This window comes from Cervus elaphus, chromosome 31 (genome assembly GCF_910594005.1).
Source record: "Cervus elaphus chromosome 31, mCerEla1.1, whole genome shotgun sequence".
NCBI lineage: Eukaryota > Metazoa > Chordata > Mammalia > Artiodactyla > Cervidae > Cervus > Cervus elaphus.
Window position 1 is genome coordinate 51,583,674 of NC_057845.1, and position 22,276 is coordinate 51,605,949.

General features: G+C 36.3%; 1 protein-coding gene across 11 annotated transcripts in view; it reads left to right on the forward strand.

The window, feature by feature from the left end:
- DZIP3 (DAZ interacting zinc finger protein 3) overlaps positions 1–22,276 on the forward strand; it is a 110,337-nt gene that overhangs the window by 70,462 nt on the left and 17,599 nt on the right. For 10 of the 11 annotated variants that reach the window (XM_043892596.1, XM_043892587.1, XM_043892592.1 and 7 more), the window contains 8 exons: positions 769–813; positions 9,310–9,335; positions 13,949–14,114; positions 15,882–15,974; positions 16,099–16,226; positions 18,044–18,112; positions 20,533–20,629; positions 22,053–22,156. In XM_043892596.1, coding sequence (XP_043748531.1) covers positions 769–813; positions 9,310–9,335; positions 13,949–14,114; positions 15,882–15,974; positions 16,099–16,226; positions 18,044–18,112; positions 20,533–20,629; positions 22,053–22,156 — 728 coding nt within the window. The remainder of the gene's footprint in view (positions 1–768; positions 814–9,309; positions 9,336–13,948; positions 14,115–15,881; positions 15,975–16,098; positions 16,227–18,043; positions 18,113–20,532; positions 20,630–22,052; positions 22,157–22,276) is intronic. The other variant, XM_043892593.1, reaches the window with a different exon arrangement.

Below are 22,276 nucleotides of genomic sequence, written 5' to 3' on the forward strand. Positions count from 1 at the left end.
TGCTGTTCTTAAAGCATCCCAGATAGTCTTAGTTTGTATTATCATACTGTTTACACAGAGCTTGAGTTGGAATGGCTCTTTTCCCAGTACTTTCTTCTACAGTCTTCCCTGCCTTAATCATGTATTTCTGGCAGCATTTATTGAACACTTATTATGTGCCAGGCTCTATGCTAGATTTCTGAACATGTTTCTTCATCCTAAGTGGTGGAGTGAATGTGGAAGGTTAGCAGAAAGTAGAAGAAAGCATAGTAGGGAATGGAAGGAGAGAGAAAGGAAGAGAAAACAGGGATATTTCAATACTATTTACACAGAGGTAGAATTAAAGTCATCCAGGATGTATTTTTTTACAGATAAGTGGTAGCAGTTAATACGTGGTCACTAAATTCTTTCTAGGCTTAGTTTTCCATCTTATGGACCTGAATATGTTGATTTTTTTAAGGTGCCTTCTTCCTTTGGTAGTCATACATGCGCGCTCACACACACATACCTTTGTTAGTCATATGTGCACATGTGCAAGTGAAGACCTCTGAGCTCTTTTCAGTAGCCTACTCATTAATGTTATATATTGTTCCTTTACACATCAGTGATTTCTCAAGCAGAAAACTGAGATTGAAATTAAAATGAAACTAATGTTCCATAGAATAAAGAGGAAACTATGATCTATTTTAGAAGATAAAATTCTGAGTGGTTAGAGGAAATATATTTTGCAAAATAATCTATTGTACAGTTTGAATTGCATATTAAATAGTTGTATTTCTTACCTATCAGGTTAAGAGTAAACCAAAGAAAAAGAAAAAGACCAAGAATAAAAAGGTAAGAGACATTATAATGGAGGAGTGTCTGATTATGAACAGTTTGGTCTAATACATGGTTTTACTATTGTTTAGTTGCTAAGTTGTGCCCAACTCTTTGCGACCCCGTGGATTGTAGCCCGCCAGGCTCCTCTGTCCATGGGATTTCCCAGGCAATAATACTGGAGTGGGTTGCCATTTCCTTCTCTAGGGGATCTTCCCAACCAGGGATCAAACTCGCATCTCCTACATTGGCAGGCAGATTCTTTACCACTGAGTCACCAGGGAAGCCTGGTTTTACTGTTAATAGTTAGAACTTAAAATTAGTCCAAGTGACAAGTAGCACAGATGACTTACAAATGTTCATAGCTTATTGAATATATGATTATAGAGAAGTCTATATGTGTTAAATTCTGAAAGTGATTTAAATTTACAATATGCCCTACTTTACTTTCCTAAATCATAATATATACATTTAAATACATAAGTAAAGAAGTTGAATTAATCACTTTGAAATTTCATTAATTTCTGCATACCACTGTCATTTTAAAAATACCTACTCTGTTTTAAAAACAGCTTCTTTTCATATTTCTACAGATAAGTTCACAAGCATTTTTTAAAACCTAAGAAATCTTGATTTTCTCCTTTGTATCTAAGACTCTGCCAACAATGCAGTAATGTACTAAAATGGTACAAAGCCAAGAAGCTTCTTTTATGCCTCTTCCTGTTGTTTGAGAGTTGTAAAATCAGCAAGTTACAGTCTATAGCAGTTTTAGCAAGAAGTCTCTTAATAGGTTGAAAAATTACAAGAGAAAGTCGAGTATTTTTTATTGGCTTAATTTTTTAAAATCAAGACTGTATTAATAATTTTAGAGCAATTTTTTGGTTCAGAGCAAAGTTGAGAAAAAGTTACAGAGATCTCCCATGTACTTTCTGACTCCAAACATGCATATAGCCTCTTCAACCAACAACCCCCAGCATAGTGTTAGCATTTGTTACAACTGATAGGCCTGCATCCATGTATCATAATTACCCAGAGTCCATACTTTACATTTTGGTTCAGTCTGTACATTTCTGTGGATTTGGACTCAAGGTGATTTTTTTATTAAGCATATAGCTAATCACTATGCTATGCAAGCTTTATTGTGAAAAATGTTATTTCTGGCTTGAAACATATATTTAAAGTCTGGATTAAATTATAAACTGAGTGGAAGTATTTGCCCAACTGCAAAATTTGATTTTTAAATTTGATTTTCAGCATGTCTACCTAACAATATTTGAAGTGCTAAAAACACCTATCAGGGATTCTCTGGATGAAGATGACAAAAAGTATAATTTATGTAGCAAATAGAGGAGATAATAAGATAACTTCTAACTAGTATGTATAGTAGTAAATTGTAAATAACTCTCGAGAGTTAATTAGTTCTTTATTTCTTCCTAATTTTATTCCCTACTCAGAGGAACTGACGTTAGAAGTAGAAAAGGAAGGTAAAGCAGATGGCACTGAGGGAAAAAATATGGCAGGAAATAAGCTTTTCAAAGTGGGTGTCCTCTCTCTAAAGGGGAGTTGCTGAGATGCATGTAAGACAGGATGATACATAAAGTTGGCATGAAGTTATCCTGGAAAGAGCTTAAAAGGAATTTTAGAAATACAGGTATATCCTGCTTTCTGAAGTTCACTTTATACCACTTTGTTTTTATGAAAGACCTGCATTAATATCTGCTTATGCTAACCAAAAGAAATCTGAAGAGGATTTTTGCTTATACAAAAAAAGTTACAGGCTTACTTTGTTTTATTGCACTTTGCTTTATTGTACTTTGCAGATACTGAATTTTTCACAAATTGAAGGTTTGTGGCAACTCTGCATCACACAGATCTAGTGGCACTGTTTTCCCAATGGCATTTACTCACTTTGTTTCTGTGTTGCATTTTGGTAATTCTCAAACTTTTAATATTTCAAACTTTCAAATTATTATTATTTTGTTATTGTGATCTGTGATCAGTTATCTTTTTTTTAGGTATAGTTGATTTACAGTATTATATTATTTGGGGGTACACAACATAGTGATTCAAAATTTTTATTGGTTATACTCCATTCAAAGTTATTATAAAGTATTGGCTACATTCCCTGTGCTATATAATATATCCTTGTAGTTTATTTTACACACAGTAGTTTGTATATCTTAACCCTCTCTTCCTATGATGTCCCTCCCCACTTCCCTATCCCTATTGGTAACAACTAGTTTATCCACTATATATCTGCATCTGTTTCTATTTTGTTATTTTTATTCATTTGTTTTACTTTTTAAATTCCATATATAAGTGATAACATATAGTATTTGTCTTTCTCTGACTTTTTTCACTAGTCCTAATACTCTCTAGATACACCCATGTTGTAGCAAATGTAAAATTTCTTTTTTCTGGCTGAGTAGTATTCTGTTGTGTATATATACCATAGCATCTTTATCCATTCATCTGTTGATGGACATTTAGGTTGCTTCCATATCCTGGCTCATAAATAATGCTTCTGTGAACATTGGGGTGCATGTATAGTTTCAGATGCACATTCTCATTTTCCTTTCCTGTATGCTCAGGAGTGGAGTGGCTGTATCCTGTGGTCATTGTACTGTTGGTTTCCTGAGGAACCTCTGTACTGTTTTCTGTAGTGGCCACGCCAGCTTCCATCCCCACCAGTGGTGTGCAGTGTTCTTTTTCTCCACATCCTTGCTGACATGTATTTGTGGTCGTCTTGATCATAGCCGTTTTGCTACATGTGGGATGATCTCATTATGGTTTTGATTTGCATTTCTTTGATGATTAGCGGTGTTGAGCATCTTTTCATGTGCCTTTTGGCCACCTGTATATCTTCTTTAGAAAAATGTCTGTTCAGGTCTTCTGCCCATTATTTACCGCCTGAGCTACCAGGGAAGTCTTCTGCCCATTATTTAGTCGGGTTGTTCGGGTTTTTTTTTTTTTTTTTTAAATATTGAACTGTATGAACCATTTGTTTTGGATATTAGCCCCTTTTTAGTCATATTGTTTGCAGATATTTTCTCCCATTCAGTAAGTTATCTTCTCATTTTGGTCAGTGGTTTCCTTCGCTCTGCAAAAGTTTTTAAATTTAATTAGGTCCCATTTGTTTACTTCTGCTTTTCTTTCCCATGCTTTACGAGACAGATCCAAAAAATTAGTATTGCAATTTATGTCAAAAAGTGTTCTGCCTGAATGTTCCTCTAGGGGTTTTATAGTTTCTGGTCCTACATTTAGGTCTTTAACCCATTTTTAGTTTATTTTTACATATAATATGAGACACTATTCTAATTTCAGCCTTTTCCAGGTAGCTGTTCAGTTTTTCCTGCATCACTTGCTGAAGAGACTGTCTTTTCCCCATTGCATATTCTTGTCTCCTTTGTCATAGATTAATTGACCATAAGTGTGTGAGTTTATTCCTGAGTGACTCTTGGCTCTGTTCCTTTGATCACATGACTATTTTTGTGCCAGGACCATATTCTTTTGATTACTGTAGCTTTGTAGTACAGGTTGGAATCAGGGAGCATGATACCCTTAGCTCTCTTTTTCTCTCTCAGGATTGCTTTGACTGTTTAAGGTCTTTGAATTTCCTTACAAATTTTATAATTATTTGTTTTAGTTCTGTGAAAAATACTTTTGGTATTATGATACGGATTGCATTGAATCTGTAGATTGCTTTGGGTAGTGTGGCTGTTTTAACAGTATTAATTCTTCCAATTAGCAAACATGGAATATCTGCCCCTCACTTTAATTTATCCAGTTTTTTTCATTAGCATTATAGTTTTTCAACTACAGGGCTTTTACCTCCTTGTATTTATTCCTAGGTATTTTATTCTTTTTGATGCAGTGGTAAATGGGATTGTTTTCTTAATTTCTCTCTGATATTTCCTTGTTCGCGTAAAGAAATGTAACAAATTTCTGTATATTAATTTTGTATCCTGTGACTTCACTGAATTCATTGATGAGCTCTACTGGCTTTTTAGTGGCATTTTAGGGTTTTCTGTGTATAGTTTCATATCACCTGCAAACAGTGACAGTTTTACTTCTTCCCTTCCAATTTGGATTCTTTTTAATTCTTTTTCTTGTCCATGGCTAGGACTTCCAATATTGTGTTGAATAAAGTGGGTATCATTGTTTTGTTCTTGATCTTGGAGGAAATGCTTTCAGCTTTTCACCATTGAGTATGATGATAGCTGTAGGCTTTTTATATATGGCCTTTATTATGTTGAGGTATGCTCCCTCTGTACCCACTTTGTGGAGAAATTTTATCATAAACAGATATTAAATTTTGTCAAAAGCTTTCTCTGCATCTATTGAGACGACCATATTATTTTTGTTCTTCAGTCATTATGGTATATTACATTGAGTAATTTGTAAATATTGAACCATCTTTGCATCCCTGGGATAAATCCCACTTGAAGTGATCAGTGAGCTTTGATGTTACTATTGCAGTTGTTTTGGGATGGTACAAATCTTGCCCATATGTAATGGTGACCTTAAAAGATAAATGTGTGTATTCTGACTTCTCTACCAGTCAGGGCTCTCCTGGTGGCTGAGCTGGTAAAGAATCCGCCTGCAGTGTGGGACGGTCCCCTGGAGAAGGGAGGGGCTGCCCACTCCAGTATGCTGGCCTGGAGAATTGCATGGACTGTACAGTCCATGGGGTCACAAAGAGTCGGACACGACTGAGCGACTTTCACTCACCAGCCAGCTATTCCCTCATCTCTGTCCCTCTCCTTGGGTTTTCCTGTTCCCTGAGATGCAACAGTTGTTGAAATAGAGCAATTAATAACCTTGCAATAGCCTCTAAGTGTTCTAATGAAAGGAAGAGTTGCAGGTCTCTCACTGCAAATCAAAAGCTAGAAATTATTAAGCTTAGTGAGGAAGTTATATTGAAAGCTGTGATAGGCTGAAAGCTAGGCCTCTTGTGCCAAACACTTAGCCAAGTTGTGAATGCAAAGGAAAAGTACTTGAAGGAAATTAGAAGTGCTACTCCAGTGAACACAGGAATGATAAGAAAGTGAAACAGCCTTATTGCTGATATAGAGAAAATTTTAGTGTTCTGGATAGAATATTAAATCAGCCACAACATTCCCTTAAACTGAAGCCCAATCTAGAGGAAGGCACTTCAGTTCTGTAAAAGCTGAGAGAGGTGAGGAAACTGCAGAAGAAAAGTTTGGAGCCATCAGAGGTTGGTTCAAGGAAAGAAGCCATCTCTCTAACTTCAGATTATAAGATGAAGCAGCAAGTGCTGATGCGGAAGCTGCAGAGAGTTATCCAGAAGACCTCACTAATATAACTGATGTAGGTGACTATACTAAACAACAGATTTTCAATGTAGTCAAAACAGCCTTCTATTGGAAGAAGATGCCATCTAGGGCTTTCATAGCTAGGGAAGAAAAATAATACCTGTCTTCAAAACTCCAGGACACAGGCTGACTCTCTTGTTGGGGGCTAATGTAGCTAGTAATTTTAAGTAGAAGCCAGTGCTCATTTACCATTCTGAAAATCCTATCAAAAAGAATTAGGATAAATCAACTCTGTCCTCTAGAAATGGAACAACATATCCTGGATGACAGCACATCTCTTTACAACATGGTTTACTAAATATTTTAAGCCTACTCTAGAGACTTACTGCTTAGAAGGAAAGATTTCTTTCAAAATACTACTGCTCATTGACAGTACATCTGGTCACCCAGGAGCGCTGATGGAAATCTACAGTGATATTAATATTGTTTTCATGCCTGCTAACACAACATCCATTCTGCAGCCTGTGGATGAAGGAGTCATTTCAACTTTCAAGTCTTATTATTTAAGAAATACATTTTGAGAGGCTTCAGTTGCCATAAATAGTGATTCCTTTGATGAATTTGGGGAAAGTCATTTGAAAACCTCTGGAAGGATTCACCTCTCTAGATGCCATTAAAAATGTTAATAATTCATGGAAAGAGGTTAAAAATATCAACATTAACAGGAGTTTGGAAGAAGATGATTCCAGCCCTCATATGACCTGATGGATTTAAGACTTCAGTTGAGGAAGTAATTGCAGATGTGGTGAAAATAGCAAGAGAACTAGAAATAGAAGTGGAGCTTGAAGATATGACTGAATTGCTACAATCTCATGATAAAACTTTAATGGGTGAAGAGTTGCTTCTTACAGATGAGCAAAGAAAGTAGTTTCCTGAGATGAAATCTACTCCTGGTGATAGTTCCATAAATACTGTTGAAATGACAACAAAGGATTAGAAGATGACATAAACTTAACTGCAGGGTTTGAGAGGACTGACTCCAGTTTTGAAAGAAGATCATTGCATGCATGCCACAGAGAAATCAGTTGTGAAAGAAAGAGTCGATCAATGAGACAAACTTTGTTGTTGTCTTATTTTAAGAAATTAGCACAGCCATTGCCACTTTTAGCAACTGTCACCTGATTAGTCAGCAGCCATCAACATCAAGGCAAGACCATCTACCACAGAAAAGACTGCAGTTTGCTGAAAACTTAGATGATGGTTAGCACTTTTAACAATAAAGTATTTTAAAATTAAATTACACACATTATTTTTTTAAGACGTAATGTTATTATCACATACTTACTTGCCTGCAATATAGTATAAACATAATGTTTATATGTACCAGGAAATCCAAAAATTTGTGCGACTTGCTTTATTGCAATATTCACCTTATTGAGGTTGTCTGGAACCAAACCTTCATTACACCTAAGGTATGCCTATAATTATTTCTTCAGTTTGTATAGTTCCTTTTGGAGAAGGAAATGGCAACCCACTCCAGTGTTCTTGCCTGAATCCCATGGACAGAGGGGCCTGGTGGGCTGCTGTCTTTGGGGTTGCAAAGAGTCGGACACAACTAAACAATTAACATGTACCATTTCAACTTTGGAAAGGTTTCATAGGAATGATGTACTTTTGGGTAGCTGGGGAACTTATTATACTAGATGTATTCATTATGAACAACCAAAGCTCTTTTCAATTCAGTTATTGAGGTACACTCAAGGCAGGTGTTGATAATTCTAAATTGTAGAATCAAATTGGCACTGGACATTGATCAGACAGTGAAATGCAAAAATCCTCTTGGTATGCAGACAATAAAGTAAAACAAATTAGTAAGTTTATCATAGAATCTGTGGGGAAAGAGACCAGAATTTTTTTGTAAACAAGAGATGATAGTAGAAATTAATACTGTAATTTACATGACAGTAATTGATACTCTTAGTAGAAGGGTGATATATAAGAGTAATTAATATGTTGTGTCATTGATACTACCTTTATTTAATAGGTTGCCTTTATAGTTTTATCTTAATGAAAATAAAATTTAGGGCTATTTAACTTTTCCTCCCAATTGTGATCTCCCTAGCATTTTTTTTTCCTGTAAGATTCTTAGTATATCAGTCTGCTTTCTTTTTCACATAGATTTTTCAAGAACGCTTGTAATTAGTGTCAGATTTCATAAATAAGAATTACATATACCCTGTCTTAAGATATAGCAGTAGGTACAAACTCAGCCTCAACACCCATCTCCATTATCTGAATCAGTGATTTTTGTGTGTGACTCAGTGGTTAGATAACAAAATCGATTTGGTAGGCCACAGCTATAATTTTAGAAAAGGAAAAGAGTTAGCATGAATAAAAAAATTCTAGAGTTCCTCACGCATTGTCTTAGTTTAGGCTGCTATAGCAAACCATCATAGATTGGATAGCTTAAACAAGATTTTTGTTTTTCACAGTTCTGGAGGCTGAGAAATTCAAGATCAAGGTGCTAGCCAATTCAGTGTCTGGTGAAGGCCCTCTTAACATGCGGACAGTTACCTTTTTGCTATATTATCACATGTTAAAGAAAGAGAGTGAGTGAGCATGCACAAGCAAGCAAGCTACCTCTCTGATCTCTTCTTATAATGGCACTGATCCTGTCATGAAGGCTCCACATTATCTAAACCTAATTACCTCCCCATGGCCATACGTCCAATTACCATCACATTGAGGGTTAGGGCTTCAATGGAAGAATTTCGGAGGCACACAAGCATGTAGTCCGTAACACACATAATGAGTAAAGTTTGTTTCATGGAACTTATATTTCAGTTTTATGCTTGTGTATAAAAATAGCTGTGTAAGTGCATTTAAGTCATAATGTAAAGTATATTTATTTTGGTTGTGGTCAGAAAGCTTGGTGGTGACGGTGATGTAGTCACTAAGTTGTGTCCAACCCTTGTGACCCCATGGACTCTAGCCTGCTGGGCTCCTCTATCCATGAGATTTCCCAGGCAAGAATACTAGAGTGGGGTGCCGTGCCCTTCTTCAGGGGGTCGTCCCAACCCATGGATCAAACCCACGTCTCCTGCACTGCAGGCATATTCTTTACGTTTGAACCACCATGGATCCCCCCAAAACTTGAGAAATGTCTAAATTCCGTTAGATCACTGTACTATACCAACATAGTTAATACCTAATACTAATTCTTGATGTTATTTTTCAGAATAAGGAATCAAAAGAAGAGCAAGTGTAAGTATTTATTTTATTTTAAAGTTTTTCTTAGTCCTTTCAAGTGTGCTTTAACCAGTATGACACAACCTTGCTTTGGTACAGAGTCTCAGAATATGGTAATATTCTTAAGAGAAGAAAAGACAGTTTTTTAATCTTAATAAGTTGTCGGGTTTTTTTATTGAAAATGGCAGTTAAAATATCACTTGTTTTGGGAGAATAGAATCTCTTACCATTTTTCTGTGTGGCTACTCAAGAGTCATCCCATGCTAACTGCTTTATTCAAGGACTAAATTTGGTTCCAGCATAAAGTCTTTTAAAATACAGTCTAGATTATAGTTAGCCAAATGTAGACGAAATAAAACTTAACCTTAAAGACAGATTATCTTTTGTCTCAGTAACCCCTTTTACAAAAAGAGTTTCATGTGGTTTGCTTTGTTTAATTAACCTAAGATGTTTTGTTTCTTTTTTTATAATCCCAGTTGTTAACTGTGAATTTTGAACCTTTACTGGACACCTTTTAATGTCTAAAGATAATTGTGAGCTATATTCTCCAGCAACATGATTAATGACAGTGCAATTGAGGAAGGAAGTAGGGGAGACATTCCATGAAGAGATCATTATACCCACCAAAAGTTTTGTTAACTGAAAAGCAGTAGCTATAGAGAACTCTCTGTAAGGACATACTTATCTTTAAAATGGTAACAAGAACATACTTTGTTAGCTTTAAAGCATCTTGCAGTTGATATTTTCTCATTGATAATGGACATGATCCACTTGGTACATTAATAGTTTATCATCCAAGATGGGTTTTCACTTTCTCTGTCAACAAGTTGAGCCACTAAACTGATAGTGTGTGTGTGTCTTTTCAAGGTTATATCTGTTGTTGTTCAATCACTAAGTCTTGTCCTACTCTTTGTGACCCCGTGGACTGCAGCACACCGGGCTTCCCTGTCCTTCATTGTCTCCCAGAGTTTGCTCAAATTCATGACCATTGAGTTGGTGAGGGTATCTAACCATGTCATCTTCTGCTGCCCTTTTCTCCTTTTGCCTTTAATCTTTCCCAGCATCTGGACCTTTGCCAATGAGTTGGCTCTTCACATCAAGTGGGCCCAAGTATTGGAGCTTCCACTTCAGCATCAGTCCTTCCAAAGAACATTCAGGGTTGATTTTCTTTAGGTTTGACTGATTTGATCTTCTTGAAGTCCAAGGGACCATCAATGGTCTTCCTCAGCACCGCGGTTTGAAAACATCAATTCTTCGGCACTCAGCCTTCTTTATGGTCCTAGTCTCACATACTTATATGACTACTGGAAAAACCACAGCTTTGACTATACAGACCTTTGTCGGCAAATTCACGTCTCTGCTTTCTAATATGCTGTCTAGGGTTGTCATAACTTTCCTTCCAAGGAGCAAACATCTTTTAATTTAATGCCTACAGTCACTGTACTGTCTGCAGTGATTTTTGAGCCCAAGAAAATAAAGTCTGAAAAAAAAAAAAAAGAAAAGAAAGTCTGTCACGGCTTTCACTTTCCTCCCTTCTATTTGCCATGAAGTGATGTAACCAGATGCAATGATCTTACTTTTTTGAATGTTGAGTTTTAAGCCAACTTTTTCACTCTTCTCTTTCACCCTCATCAAGAGGCTCTTTAGTTCCTCTCACTTTCTGCCATTAGGGTGGTATTATCTGCATATCTGAGGTCACTGGTATTTCTCCTGGCAGTCTTGATTCCAGGTAATCATTCATCCAGCCTGGCATTTCACATGATATACTCTGCACATAAGTTAAATAAGCAGGGTGACAATATACAGCCTTGACGTACTCCTTTCCCAATTTTGAATCAGTTCCATGTCCAGTTCTAACTTAATTCTTGGCATACAGGTTTCTCAGGAGACAGGAAAGGTGGTCTGATATTCCCATCTCTTTAAGAATTTTCCATAGCTGTTGTGATCCATACAGTCAAAGACGTTAGCATCATAAATGAAGCAGAAGTAGATGTTTTTCTTCAACTCCCTTGCTTTCTCCATGATCAAATAATCTGGCCCCTCTGCCTCTTTGAAATCCAGCTTGTGCATCTGGTAGTTCCCAGTTCACATACCGCTGAAGCCTAGCTTGAAGGATTGTGAGCATAACCTTGCTGGTATGTGAAGTGAGCACAACTGTGCAGTAATTTGAGCATTCTTTGGCATTGCCCTTCTTTGGGATTGGAATGAAGACTTAACCTTTTCCAGTCCTCTGGCCACTACTAAGCTTTCCAAATTTGCTAACATATCGAGTGTAGCATTTTAACAGCATCGTCTTTTAGGATTTTAAATAGCTCAGCTGAAATTATGTCACCTCCACTAGCTTTGTTTCTAGTAATGCTTCCTAAAGCCCACTTGATTTCACACTCCTAGATGTCTGGCTCTAGGTGAGTGATCATACCATCATGGTTATCTGGGTCATTAAGACCTTTTTTGTGTAGTTTTTCTGTGTATTCTTGCCACCATCTCTTAATCTCTTCTGCTTCTGTTAAATCTTTATCATTTCTATCCTTTATCATGTCCATCCTTACATGAAAATTTCCCTTAATATCTCCAATTTTCTTGAAGAGATATCTAGGCTTTCCCATTATATTGTCTTCCTCCATTTCTTTGCATTGTTCATTTAAGAAGGCCTTCTTACCTCTCTTTGCTATTCTCTGGAACTCTGCAGTTGAGTCTGTCTTTCCCTTTCTCCCTTGCCTTTTACTTCTCTTCTTTCCTCAGCTGAAAGCCTCCTCAGACAACACTTTGTCTTCTTGCATATCTTTTTCTTTGGGGTGGTTTGGTCATGGCCTCCAGTAGTGTTATAAACCTCTGTTCATAGTTCTTTAGGCACTCCAGATCTAACCCCTTGAATCTTTCCATCACTTCCACTGTATAATCATAAGGGATGATTTAGGTCATACCTGAATGGCCTCATGGTTTTCCCTACTTTCTTCAATTTAAGACTGAATTTGGCAATAAGGAGCTCATGAACTGAGCCACAGTCAGCTCCAGGTCTTGTTTTTACTGACTGTATAGAGCTTCTTCATCTTTGCTGCAAAAAACATAATTAGTTTGATTTCATTATTGACCATCTGGTGATGTCCATGTGTGGAGTTGTCTTTTGGGTTGTTGGAAAAGAGTGTTTGCTATGACCAGTGAAAAAGTAAGTTTATGTCTAGATACCATAAATGTAAATTATTAAAGAATGAAACAGTATAATCAGTCATTTTGCTTATTTTGACTTACACCATAGAACCAAACCTGGATGATCATCAGATCACCCAGGGAACTTTGTTTTAAATGAAGAATTTCCAAAACACACAAAAGTAAAGAGAATAATAACAATATATCTACATTAGTAGGTATACCTATCATCCTGATTTTACAGTTTTCATTGTTTTTCCACATTTGCTTCATTCTTCCCTTCCCATTTATTTTTTGAGTGTTTTCAGTCTCAAAACTGTATAACCTTATCTATACATGCTTCAGTTTGCATCTCTTTAATAGAAGAATATTTTCCTATATTATCACAATACTATTATCATACTTTAAAAATCTAGAAGTAACCTTTTCTAGCTTTTCAAAAGTATAAATTCGTATTTTTGCATCTGTTGTGGTTTCAGGAAGAATATAAATTTTAAAAAACTGTTGAAGTAATATGGAAAACTGAGTTTTGGAACTGTGGTCTAAACAAGTAATTTATTTCATTGAACTTTTCAAAATGTTTGAGTTAGTCTAGAATACTTCAGTGATATGTAATGACTTCTATAGTGTTTTACAAGTTATTCTATAAGCATAATATGTCCTTTTTTCTAGATCTAGATCTTATTGACCTAAAATAAGTACTAATGCATCTGTTTTCTTTCCATTCGCTAATAAAGTCAAGTAATTTATATCATGCTATATGTAAAAGTACTATTTCTAGTTATTATTCAGTAAGATTAGGAAGGAAATTCATAGCTACTAAATAGTAGGACAACTGAAATGATACTAGTATGCATTTAAATTTTAGACATAGGTATAAAAATGAGTTAATTGCCATTGTACTTATAATATTTCCTTTCTTTACTCAGTGGTTTCTAGTTACTGAAATTCATTATCACTACAGTTTTTTTTTTTAATCTTGTTACAAAAAAAAAACCCTGTTACAAAACAAACCTCCATCTTAAATCTGCTTTATGTATGTTGCTATTCAGAGCCCTCTATTTAAATGTACATGAGACCTAAGCACTGAAGTTGATTAAACCAACCTGCCTGTCAGGAATGCTGTAATGATTAAATAATATAGCAGATTTGGAAATGCTTGTCAATATTTCCCAAAGTATTGTTTCTCAAAGTAACTGATGTTAATAGTTATAACTTGGAAAATGAACTCCATGGTCTCATAATTCTTAGAAGCACTACTATGAACAGAACAGGTACCTCAATTGAGTACTATCTCAAATATGCTAAAATTCACTGTGAGTCTCCAAAAGAAATACATGGCATCGGCACTGTCCAAACTTTGAACCTTTCTGATCTAAGCATCTCATGAGACCAGTACAATATTAATTTGGGAAATAATGGCTTAGATGAAAAACACTATACACTTATAAAAGGTTACATTGGTTATGTCACCACTATAGCCCAAGTATGATAGGAAAGGAAGAGCAGCTGAAGAAAGAACAAGCAAATCTGTATGCAATCAGTAGATTTATGAAAGATGATGCAAGCAATATTCACGAAGATTCTACGACTGAAGACAAGTCCTATAGTCTGGATGAATTGCATATTCTGGACATGATAGAGCAGGTAAGCCTGATTGGAGATGGTACAGCCCTGCCTTCCTTCTTCCAGAATAATTGGTAACCATTTTCTCGCCATGACTGTTTGAACATCTTATTAACCTAGTGTTTTACGTTGTGTGTGTGAGGAAAAAGAAAAAGTAGGAAAGGAGGGACGGAGGGATGGCTGACATAAAAAAGAACTCTAGGAACCTAGAAACTCTTCAATTTAGTCCTCAAACCATTTCCTGGCTTTAAGTATTGGGCAGAGTTGATTACAAATGCATACCTTATAAAGAGTTTTCAAATAACACAAGAAAGAAAAAATACCTTAGCATAATCTCATTGGATTAAATTTCATTAGGAAAATAGCTTTATAAAACAAAGCTACTTTCATTTTTTAGATAATTAAACTTGTTACAATGAAACAGTTTAGACAATTAAACTGTTACAATGAAATATCTACAAAAATATTAATAACAGCACTTTTTTGGGTTCCTTTCCTGTTAGCAGTCAGTACTGGGGATGACATACATATATGAAGGTGCACATGAACATATTCTATGTGCTCAACAGAGCACTTAGTTAGACAAAACTGTGAAAGCTTTTTTTTTTTTTTTTTGAAAAAACCACAGGATTTACTACCCATGAGAATTTTATACTGTGATAATTTTATGATAACCTGTTCCAGGGTTTAAGTATAATAATATATAGTATATAATATCAATAATATTGATTGTCTAAGGAAACAGTACAAATGATTCTCTGACTGATAGTACATTAGTATGATTGTCATATCTTTCTGTCTCCTTTCCAATTAAAATACATAAAACTTAACTGAAATGACATATTCTAGGCTTTGGATGTCACACTAAAGTTTAAATGTGGGGTCTTTAGTTTTCATTCAACAGCTATGAGAACTCAAAGACAGAATCAAAATGTCACATACATTTTGAAAAATGTTTATTCATTCATTTATTTAAAAGGCACTTAGCACCTACATTGTGTCAAGAGGTATGCCAAGATATGGTCCCCGTGATGATAGTGTTTATAATCCAGTGGAGAAATTAAACATTAATCTAAGGTGATAATTTCTAAGGTAATAATTAGGTACTTGAGCAATCAAGATTGCCTGAGTTAGAATTCTGGCTCTTTCACTTACTGTGTGACCTTGGGCAAGTTACCTAGTTTTATCATCTCTAAAACAGGCATATCGAGTACCTAGTTCATATGATCTTGTGACAACAAAAGCATTACGAAAAAAACTTAAAAATGGTGATCTTGCAGATAGCATTACCCAGTAGTAGCGGCAGTAGACTGCTGGTAGTAACTCTGGTATTGCTCAGTGAGTGCTGTAATTGGAGAGAGGGAGATTGATTTAAATTAATCAGAGAATGATGTTTGCATTGAAAGCTATAATGCATGAGTTAGCAACTTAAATACTCACTAAATAACAAAAATAGTAGTGCTTTTCCTTTAAATAGCTGTGCTTTTTTTTTAAAGTTACTTATTTATTTTGTGTGTGCTGGTCTTCTTGCTGCGAGGGTCTCTCTGTAGTTGCGGCGGGTGGGGGCTGCCCTCCGGTGGCGGATGCGTGCTTCTCCCTGCGGCGGCTTCTCTGGCCGTGGAGCGCAGGCTCCGCAGTTGGCACAGAGGCTTAGCTGCTCCACAGCGTGTAGGATCTTCCAGGAGAGGGACTGAACCCGTGGCAACCACCGAGCCACCCGCGGTGGAAGCCCCCTAACTGCTTTTTTAAAGAGAAAAATGAAGCATTCGTATTTCATTTGCTCAATAGGGCTCAACCAACAAGGTCACTGCAGAGCATGGAGGAACCGAGGAGGAGCTCGCTCGACGACGGCGGCTTTGTGAGCTGCACTGCCAGTGTGAAGTGAGTACTTCTGCCCTTAGATCTGAGGCACGTTAGAGATGTTGATGATGAAGACTCCAATTTTTTCTTTAAATTTCTGAAGACTTGAACAAAATTCGTTGAAATAATATTTTTCGTTAATCAGGATTTCAAAAGACAGCTAAAAACCGTGACTTTGTGGTGGCAAGAAAACCAAATGCAGATTAAAAAGAAAGATAAAATCATCGAATCTCTTAACCAGCAAGTGGCTTTTGGAATCAGTAAGATGTCCAAGTAAGTGCACATTCGCTGATAGAAGAAAATCCTGTGTTAAAAGATAATCCCTATCTAGCCACTGGGTGGCAGTGTGACTGCACATTAGGAACTCCCAACCACAAGGACTGCACCTGCTTAAAACTCCACTGCGTGTTTGCCTTGCCAGCTGCACTGAGAAATAAGCAACTGCTCACTCTATGTCAAGCTTTTCACATATTGGCTGGATAAGTGTGAAGATAATAGAATCACATGAGAACAATAATTAACTTTCAGGTCATGACTCTCATTTGTAAAAATATGACTAATGATTGGCTAGTTTATAGCATATAAGAATTACATTCCTCAGACATCACTGGCTCACTTTTATACTTTTTAATGTTGGTTTCTGAGAGTATTTGTGTTTTAAGCACAAGATATTGAAAACAAATCAAATTCCTGGAGAATCTTTTCTCCCCTATCAATCTCATATCTCCTACAGCCTTACGTATTAAATGCCTAAGACTAAAAATTCTGATTTAATATGGAAAGTTAGTATCCTGCTCCATTCTTTTTAATCTAGCCACTGCCTCAAACCACTATCGGGTGAAATAGTAGTATAATTTGTAACATATTATTTTGATAAAACAGTGATACCACAAAATACCAGTCATTCATGATGTCTGATTTGAAATCCACTGCAGTTGCTAGACTGCTAATAAGGAAAATGGGTTCTAGGGAGAACCTCGGTGTAAGGAACCCATGACACCAACTGGAAAATTGGACAAATACTTGACACAGATTTTGGTCTTAAATTTTCTCCCACATAACATATCATTCAACCTGAAGGGGTTTTAAGGAAGAACGGATGCCATACCTCTGGCAACATGATGTCACTTGCAGACACTTTCAGGCTTGTGGACATGAGAACTAAACTGGCTGACATCACTTAAGAAACCACACTTTAGGATTCCAAACTTTGTCTTTTAGCCTGGAAGATAATGACCAACCCATGAATATGTTACATAGCATCAGAGATCAGAAAAGCAATGCCATCCATGCAGCTGCCTTTCTCCTTCACTATCTGAGATATTCCTCTTCAATTCTGATACCTTATCCAGTGTAAGCAACCAGTTATAAAAAGCTGAGTCCATCAAATTCTCTAATCAAGTATTCTCATGAAAAATTCTAGCTTGTGTGTTCATTGTGTGAGGACATCAAACATTTATCAGGTTCCCATGGTGTGCAAACAATTATGTAAGGACATGTAAAAGATGCCAAGGCATATCAGATATTAACTGTGAGCTTGTGGAAAATATAGATTAATATGAGAGGGTTAAAATTACATATAATAGAGGGACCACCACTTCACCAACATGTAGTAGCTTCTTGACTTGCAAATCCTCCTTGAAACTGTAACACCCTGGATAGAGCACAACGAACATAGGAAGACTCTGAAAGATGGAAGAAGAAAGGTGACTGTCTAGAAACCTTGGAACCTGAAGAATGATGTGAGAGTGATTTTTCTTACTGCCTTCCATGTGTATTAGACAGGGCCCTGCAGAAACCTCCAACATGGAGTTGCTAGTAAGCACAGGGGAGGGGGGCACTAAAGCACCAAGAAAAGTCTGTTCCCTTTAACCAAACGATGAGGGAAAGGAAGATAGAATAACATGGAACCTTTCTGGCACTACACGTTTACTTCAGCCAAACCCCAGTAGCCCCACACCACCCCGGACACAGGTGCTGCACTCCGACAAAAGATGGACATGCTCGGTCCCTCCTCAGCTACAAACAGAATTGTTCTGACTGTTAATGACAACTGATTTCTAACATCTTATGGCATTCTTTCTTCTTAGATTACAGCGTCAGAGCCATGCTAAAGATAATGAAATCAAGAACCTTAAAGAGCAACTTTCTATGAAAAGGTAACAAACAGCTGGTCCTACAGTAGACTACTGTCAGAGACTAGGGCTTGTGAGTTCTCTTCTCTTTATTGCAATCGTTACCGCTGTCTGTGACTGCTTTATGAAACCAGCTAAGTTTTGTTCTGATTCGTATATTTTTTCATAATTGTTGTTTTGAGATCTAATTCATATAGAATAAGATTCACCCTGTTAAAGTACACAATTACTTGGTTTTTAGTATATTCACAAAGGATTATAACCATCACCACTATCCAATTCCAGGACATTTTTATCACCCTCAAAAGAAACTCTGGATCCATTAGAAATCACTGATTCTCTTTTCCTCCAGCTTCTGGGAACCACTAGTCTTTTTTTTTTTGGTCTGGACATTTCATATAAATGGAGTCATATAATACATGGCCTCTTGTGATTAACTTCTTTCACTTAACATGGTGTTTTCAAGGTTCATCCATATTGTAGCAGGTATCTGTACTCATTCCTTTTTTATGGACAAATAATATTCCATTATATGGATATACCACATTTTTCATCAGTTGATGAACATTTTGTTTGTTTCCAGTTTTTGACTATTATCAGTAATGCTGTTACGAATACTTGTTTTTTTTTTTGTTAAGAATATTTGTATACAAATTTTTGTGTGGATATACGCTTTTAGTTCTCTTGGGTATATACCTAAAAGTAGACTCGCTAAGACATGCAGTAAGCTCTGTGTTTAACTTTTGGAGGAACTGCCAAACTGTCTTCTAAGTGACTGTACCATTTTACAATCCCACCAGCCATGTGAGTATTTTGATTCTCTACATTCTCACCAATACTTAGGTTATCTGGTTTCACCCATCATAGTATTTGTGAAGTGGTATGTATCATTGTGGGTTTTATTTGCATTTTCCTAATAATTATCTTTTCATGTGCTTACTGTCTATTTGTGTATCTGCTTGGAGAAATGTCCCTTTACTTCCTTTGAATATTTTTAATATCAGATTGTTTCTCTTTTACTGGGCTTCCCTAGTAGCTAAGTTGGTAAAGAATCTGCCTGCAATGCAGGAGACCCGGGTTCAATCTCTGAGTCAGGGAGATCCCCTGGAGAAGAAAATGGCAACCCACTCAGTACTCTTTCCTGGAGAATTCCGTGGACAGAGGAGCCAGGCAGGCTCTAGTCCATGGGATTGCAGAGTCGGACATGACCGTGTGACTGACTTCCACTTTCGCTTTTTAAACTATTGACTTTTAAGAGTTCTTTGTATATTCTGGATACAAGTTCCTTGTCAGATTTTTAAATATTTTCAAATACATGATTTTCAAATATTTTCTTCCATTCTGTGGGTTGTGTTTTTACTTCCTTGATGATGTCCTTTGAAGCACAGTTAATTTTGATGAAATCCAATTTATTTTTTTCTCTCATAGGCAGAATTTTCACAGCATTCAATGGCATTATAATTCATTTTTGTTGACTCTTTCCATATTTTATAATTTTTCCCCTCAAAATACTCTGGCCTTAATGGATATTAACAACATATTGTTTTATCAAGCTCCTTATAAATGTTTGTCAGGTATTGTTAGGTATTCTAGCATCCAGATGTTTCTAATAATAAAACATTGAGGAAAGCCTTGTGAAAAAATTCCTATTACAATGCTGTATGTCCAATTAAATGCTTTCATTGGGAACATAATTTGGTATGTATGGTCTAGAGTTCTGGGGCTCAAGTGTAGGAAGTTGAAACGGGTTAGGAAAAAGAGAAACCTCATAGGTAGCCATTTTCCATAATGTCCTTCATAAATAATGTCCTTATCAGTATCTCCTCCTCTCTTTCTCAGCCTATAGGAATTGTTTTCATTCTGAGGTACTGAATATGAGCACTGAGATAACCAGTAAAATATTTTAATACACTCATGTAGCTTTATTACAGGGGTGGTTGCTATTGTTATCACATAAAAAGGCTTGTAGAAACTTCATTTGATGTAAACTTTGTTAATAATAGCTTATACTTACTTAGTACTTAATATGTGCCAGATGCAAGTACTTTATATATATTATCTGAATGAATGTTTCACAACTCTTTGAGGTAAGTAATATAATTTTCTCCATTTTTCTATGTGAGGAAACTGAGGTATAGAGAAGTAACTTCTTCATGGTTTCACATTTAATAAGTTGTGAAGGTCAGATTCATCTTCAGACAGCTTGATTTCAGAGTCAAGTTTTAAACCATAACCTCTGTACTGACAGAACCTGCCGCACTCAACGATAGTAAAGGATAACCCTGAGGGTTGAGCAGTGTCTCTTATTGCTTCCATGTGCCTATACTTTTCAGGAAATCATTCCCTGTTCATTGAATAGCTTGTGTCTGTGCGCCTCCCGAGTGAAGTGGGAGAGTCTGACCTTGCTGCAATGTTACTGACTCTTTAATTATCATATATTTCAGATCTCAGTGGGAAATGGAGAAGCATAATCTGGAAAGCACGATTAAAACATACTTAAACAAACTGAATGCAGAAACTAGCAGGGCTTTAACAGCTGAGGTAAAAAAAAAAAAGAGAGAGATGGAGTTGGGGAGGGAAGTTTTACTTGTGTACTAGTATACTAAAGAATTTTGAAAAGATTGTTTTTTGAATAAACAGAATTAAGACATCTTAGGACCAGCCAGAAAAACGCAGTTCAAATTCTTGTGCTTTTTTTTTTTTTTTGACTCATTGGCATTTTGTATGTTTACTTGAAGGTTGATGATCTTATGTTGTTTTCCCCCAAATGACTCCCAAGAAATTGGTTTGCTTCAGTAAATATAGCATACTGATCTTGGAAAATTCTCATCAAACTAGGTGACTGAGCCAAATGTCTAAGAATAATATTTCACTGCTGCTATAATAAATCCTTTCTTTACTGTTTAAATGTATAAATATTTCAAAACCACACACACACACCATACATTCCAGTCAAAAACTAACTTACCTCTTCCCCTAGAAAGTCATCCAGTCCTCCTGAGTTATTTTTGAACACCACAGCTAGGATTTCTCAAAAGAAATGTGATTTTATGTATGTGTGTAATTTTTATTTGTAGATAACCAATAAAATTCAAATTTTTGGAGAGCTCATTGACATTAAAATCATCACAAACCTTCTCACCTTTGTCATGGGTAAGGTCTATTTTTAACAGAGTACTCTGAAACACAGAGCTCAACAATCGAGGGTTGATATCTGCACCAAAAATCCCTGCAGAGTGATGTATTGGAGTATTAAATTTAACTGGGGAAAGAAAACAACCTCAGATTACCTTAAGAACTCAAGTTTGTACACTTTTTCACTGCTTTTAATTGGAAAGTTTCTACTTCGATTATTAATTTTAGAAACACTTAATGCTGTCCAAGAGTATAGTAAGCTACTTTCAGTGAATATTGAGTGATCCATAGAAAAAAACAAAGGCCAAATGGCCATGCGTCAATAATACTTGGAGAGACATCAGACTAGATGACCTCCAAGCCCCATTTGGGCGGCACAGTCCTATATGGTCTCATTGTTTTCTTACTCCTTCATCAATTAAAAAAAAAATCAAATAGCAGGACTTTTTTTGAGTGTTCTTAAACTTTGCTGCATAATCTGAGAGCTTTTAAAAACCCCATTTACCAGGCTGCCCCTAGAATCAATTACATTAGAATCTCTGGAACCAAAGCACCATTTTTTAAAGTTTCTGAGATGATTCCATTGCATATGGAAGTTTGAAAACTAATGTTCTAAAATGTTTACCAACCACATAACTTTTGAATAAAAATAGTAGAACTTCAGGATTGAACAGAGAGCTTTAATGTGTTATGGTTAGGAAAGAAGCTCAGTTGCTATTAGAAGAGATTTTTTAAAATAGCTTTAAATTTTCTTGAAATGTTTGAAGAAAAATGTGTTCCTCTATAAGGGCACCTTTCACGTCTTTCTCTTTCTCTCACAACTGTGTAGGTGTATTTCCTACAGTGTCGTAGAGATTTTGGTTTGCTGCACCTGGAGCAGACTGAGAAGGAGTGCCTCGGCCAGCTTGCCAGGGCGACTCACATGGCGGCAAGGTAGCCTCCCACTCCCTGGTGTGTCTGCAGCTCTGAGGTCGCACAGGCGGCTCCACGGTCGGACATAACCTGTGCTGTGGTTTACATATATGACATCAGACTCTTTGGAATGAGGGAGCC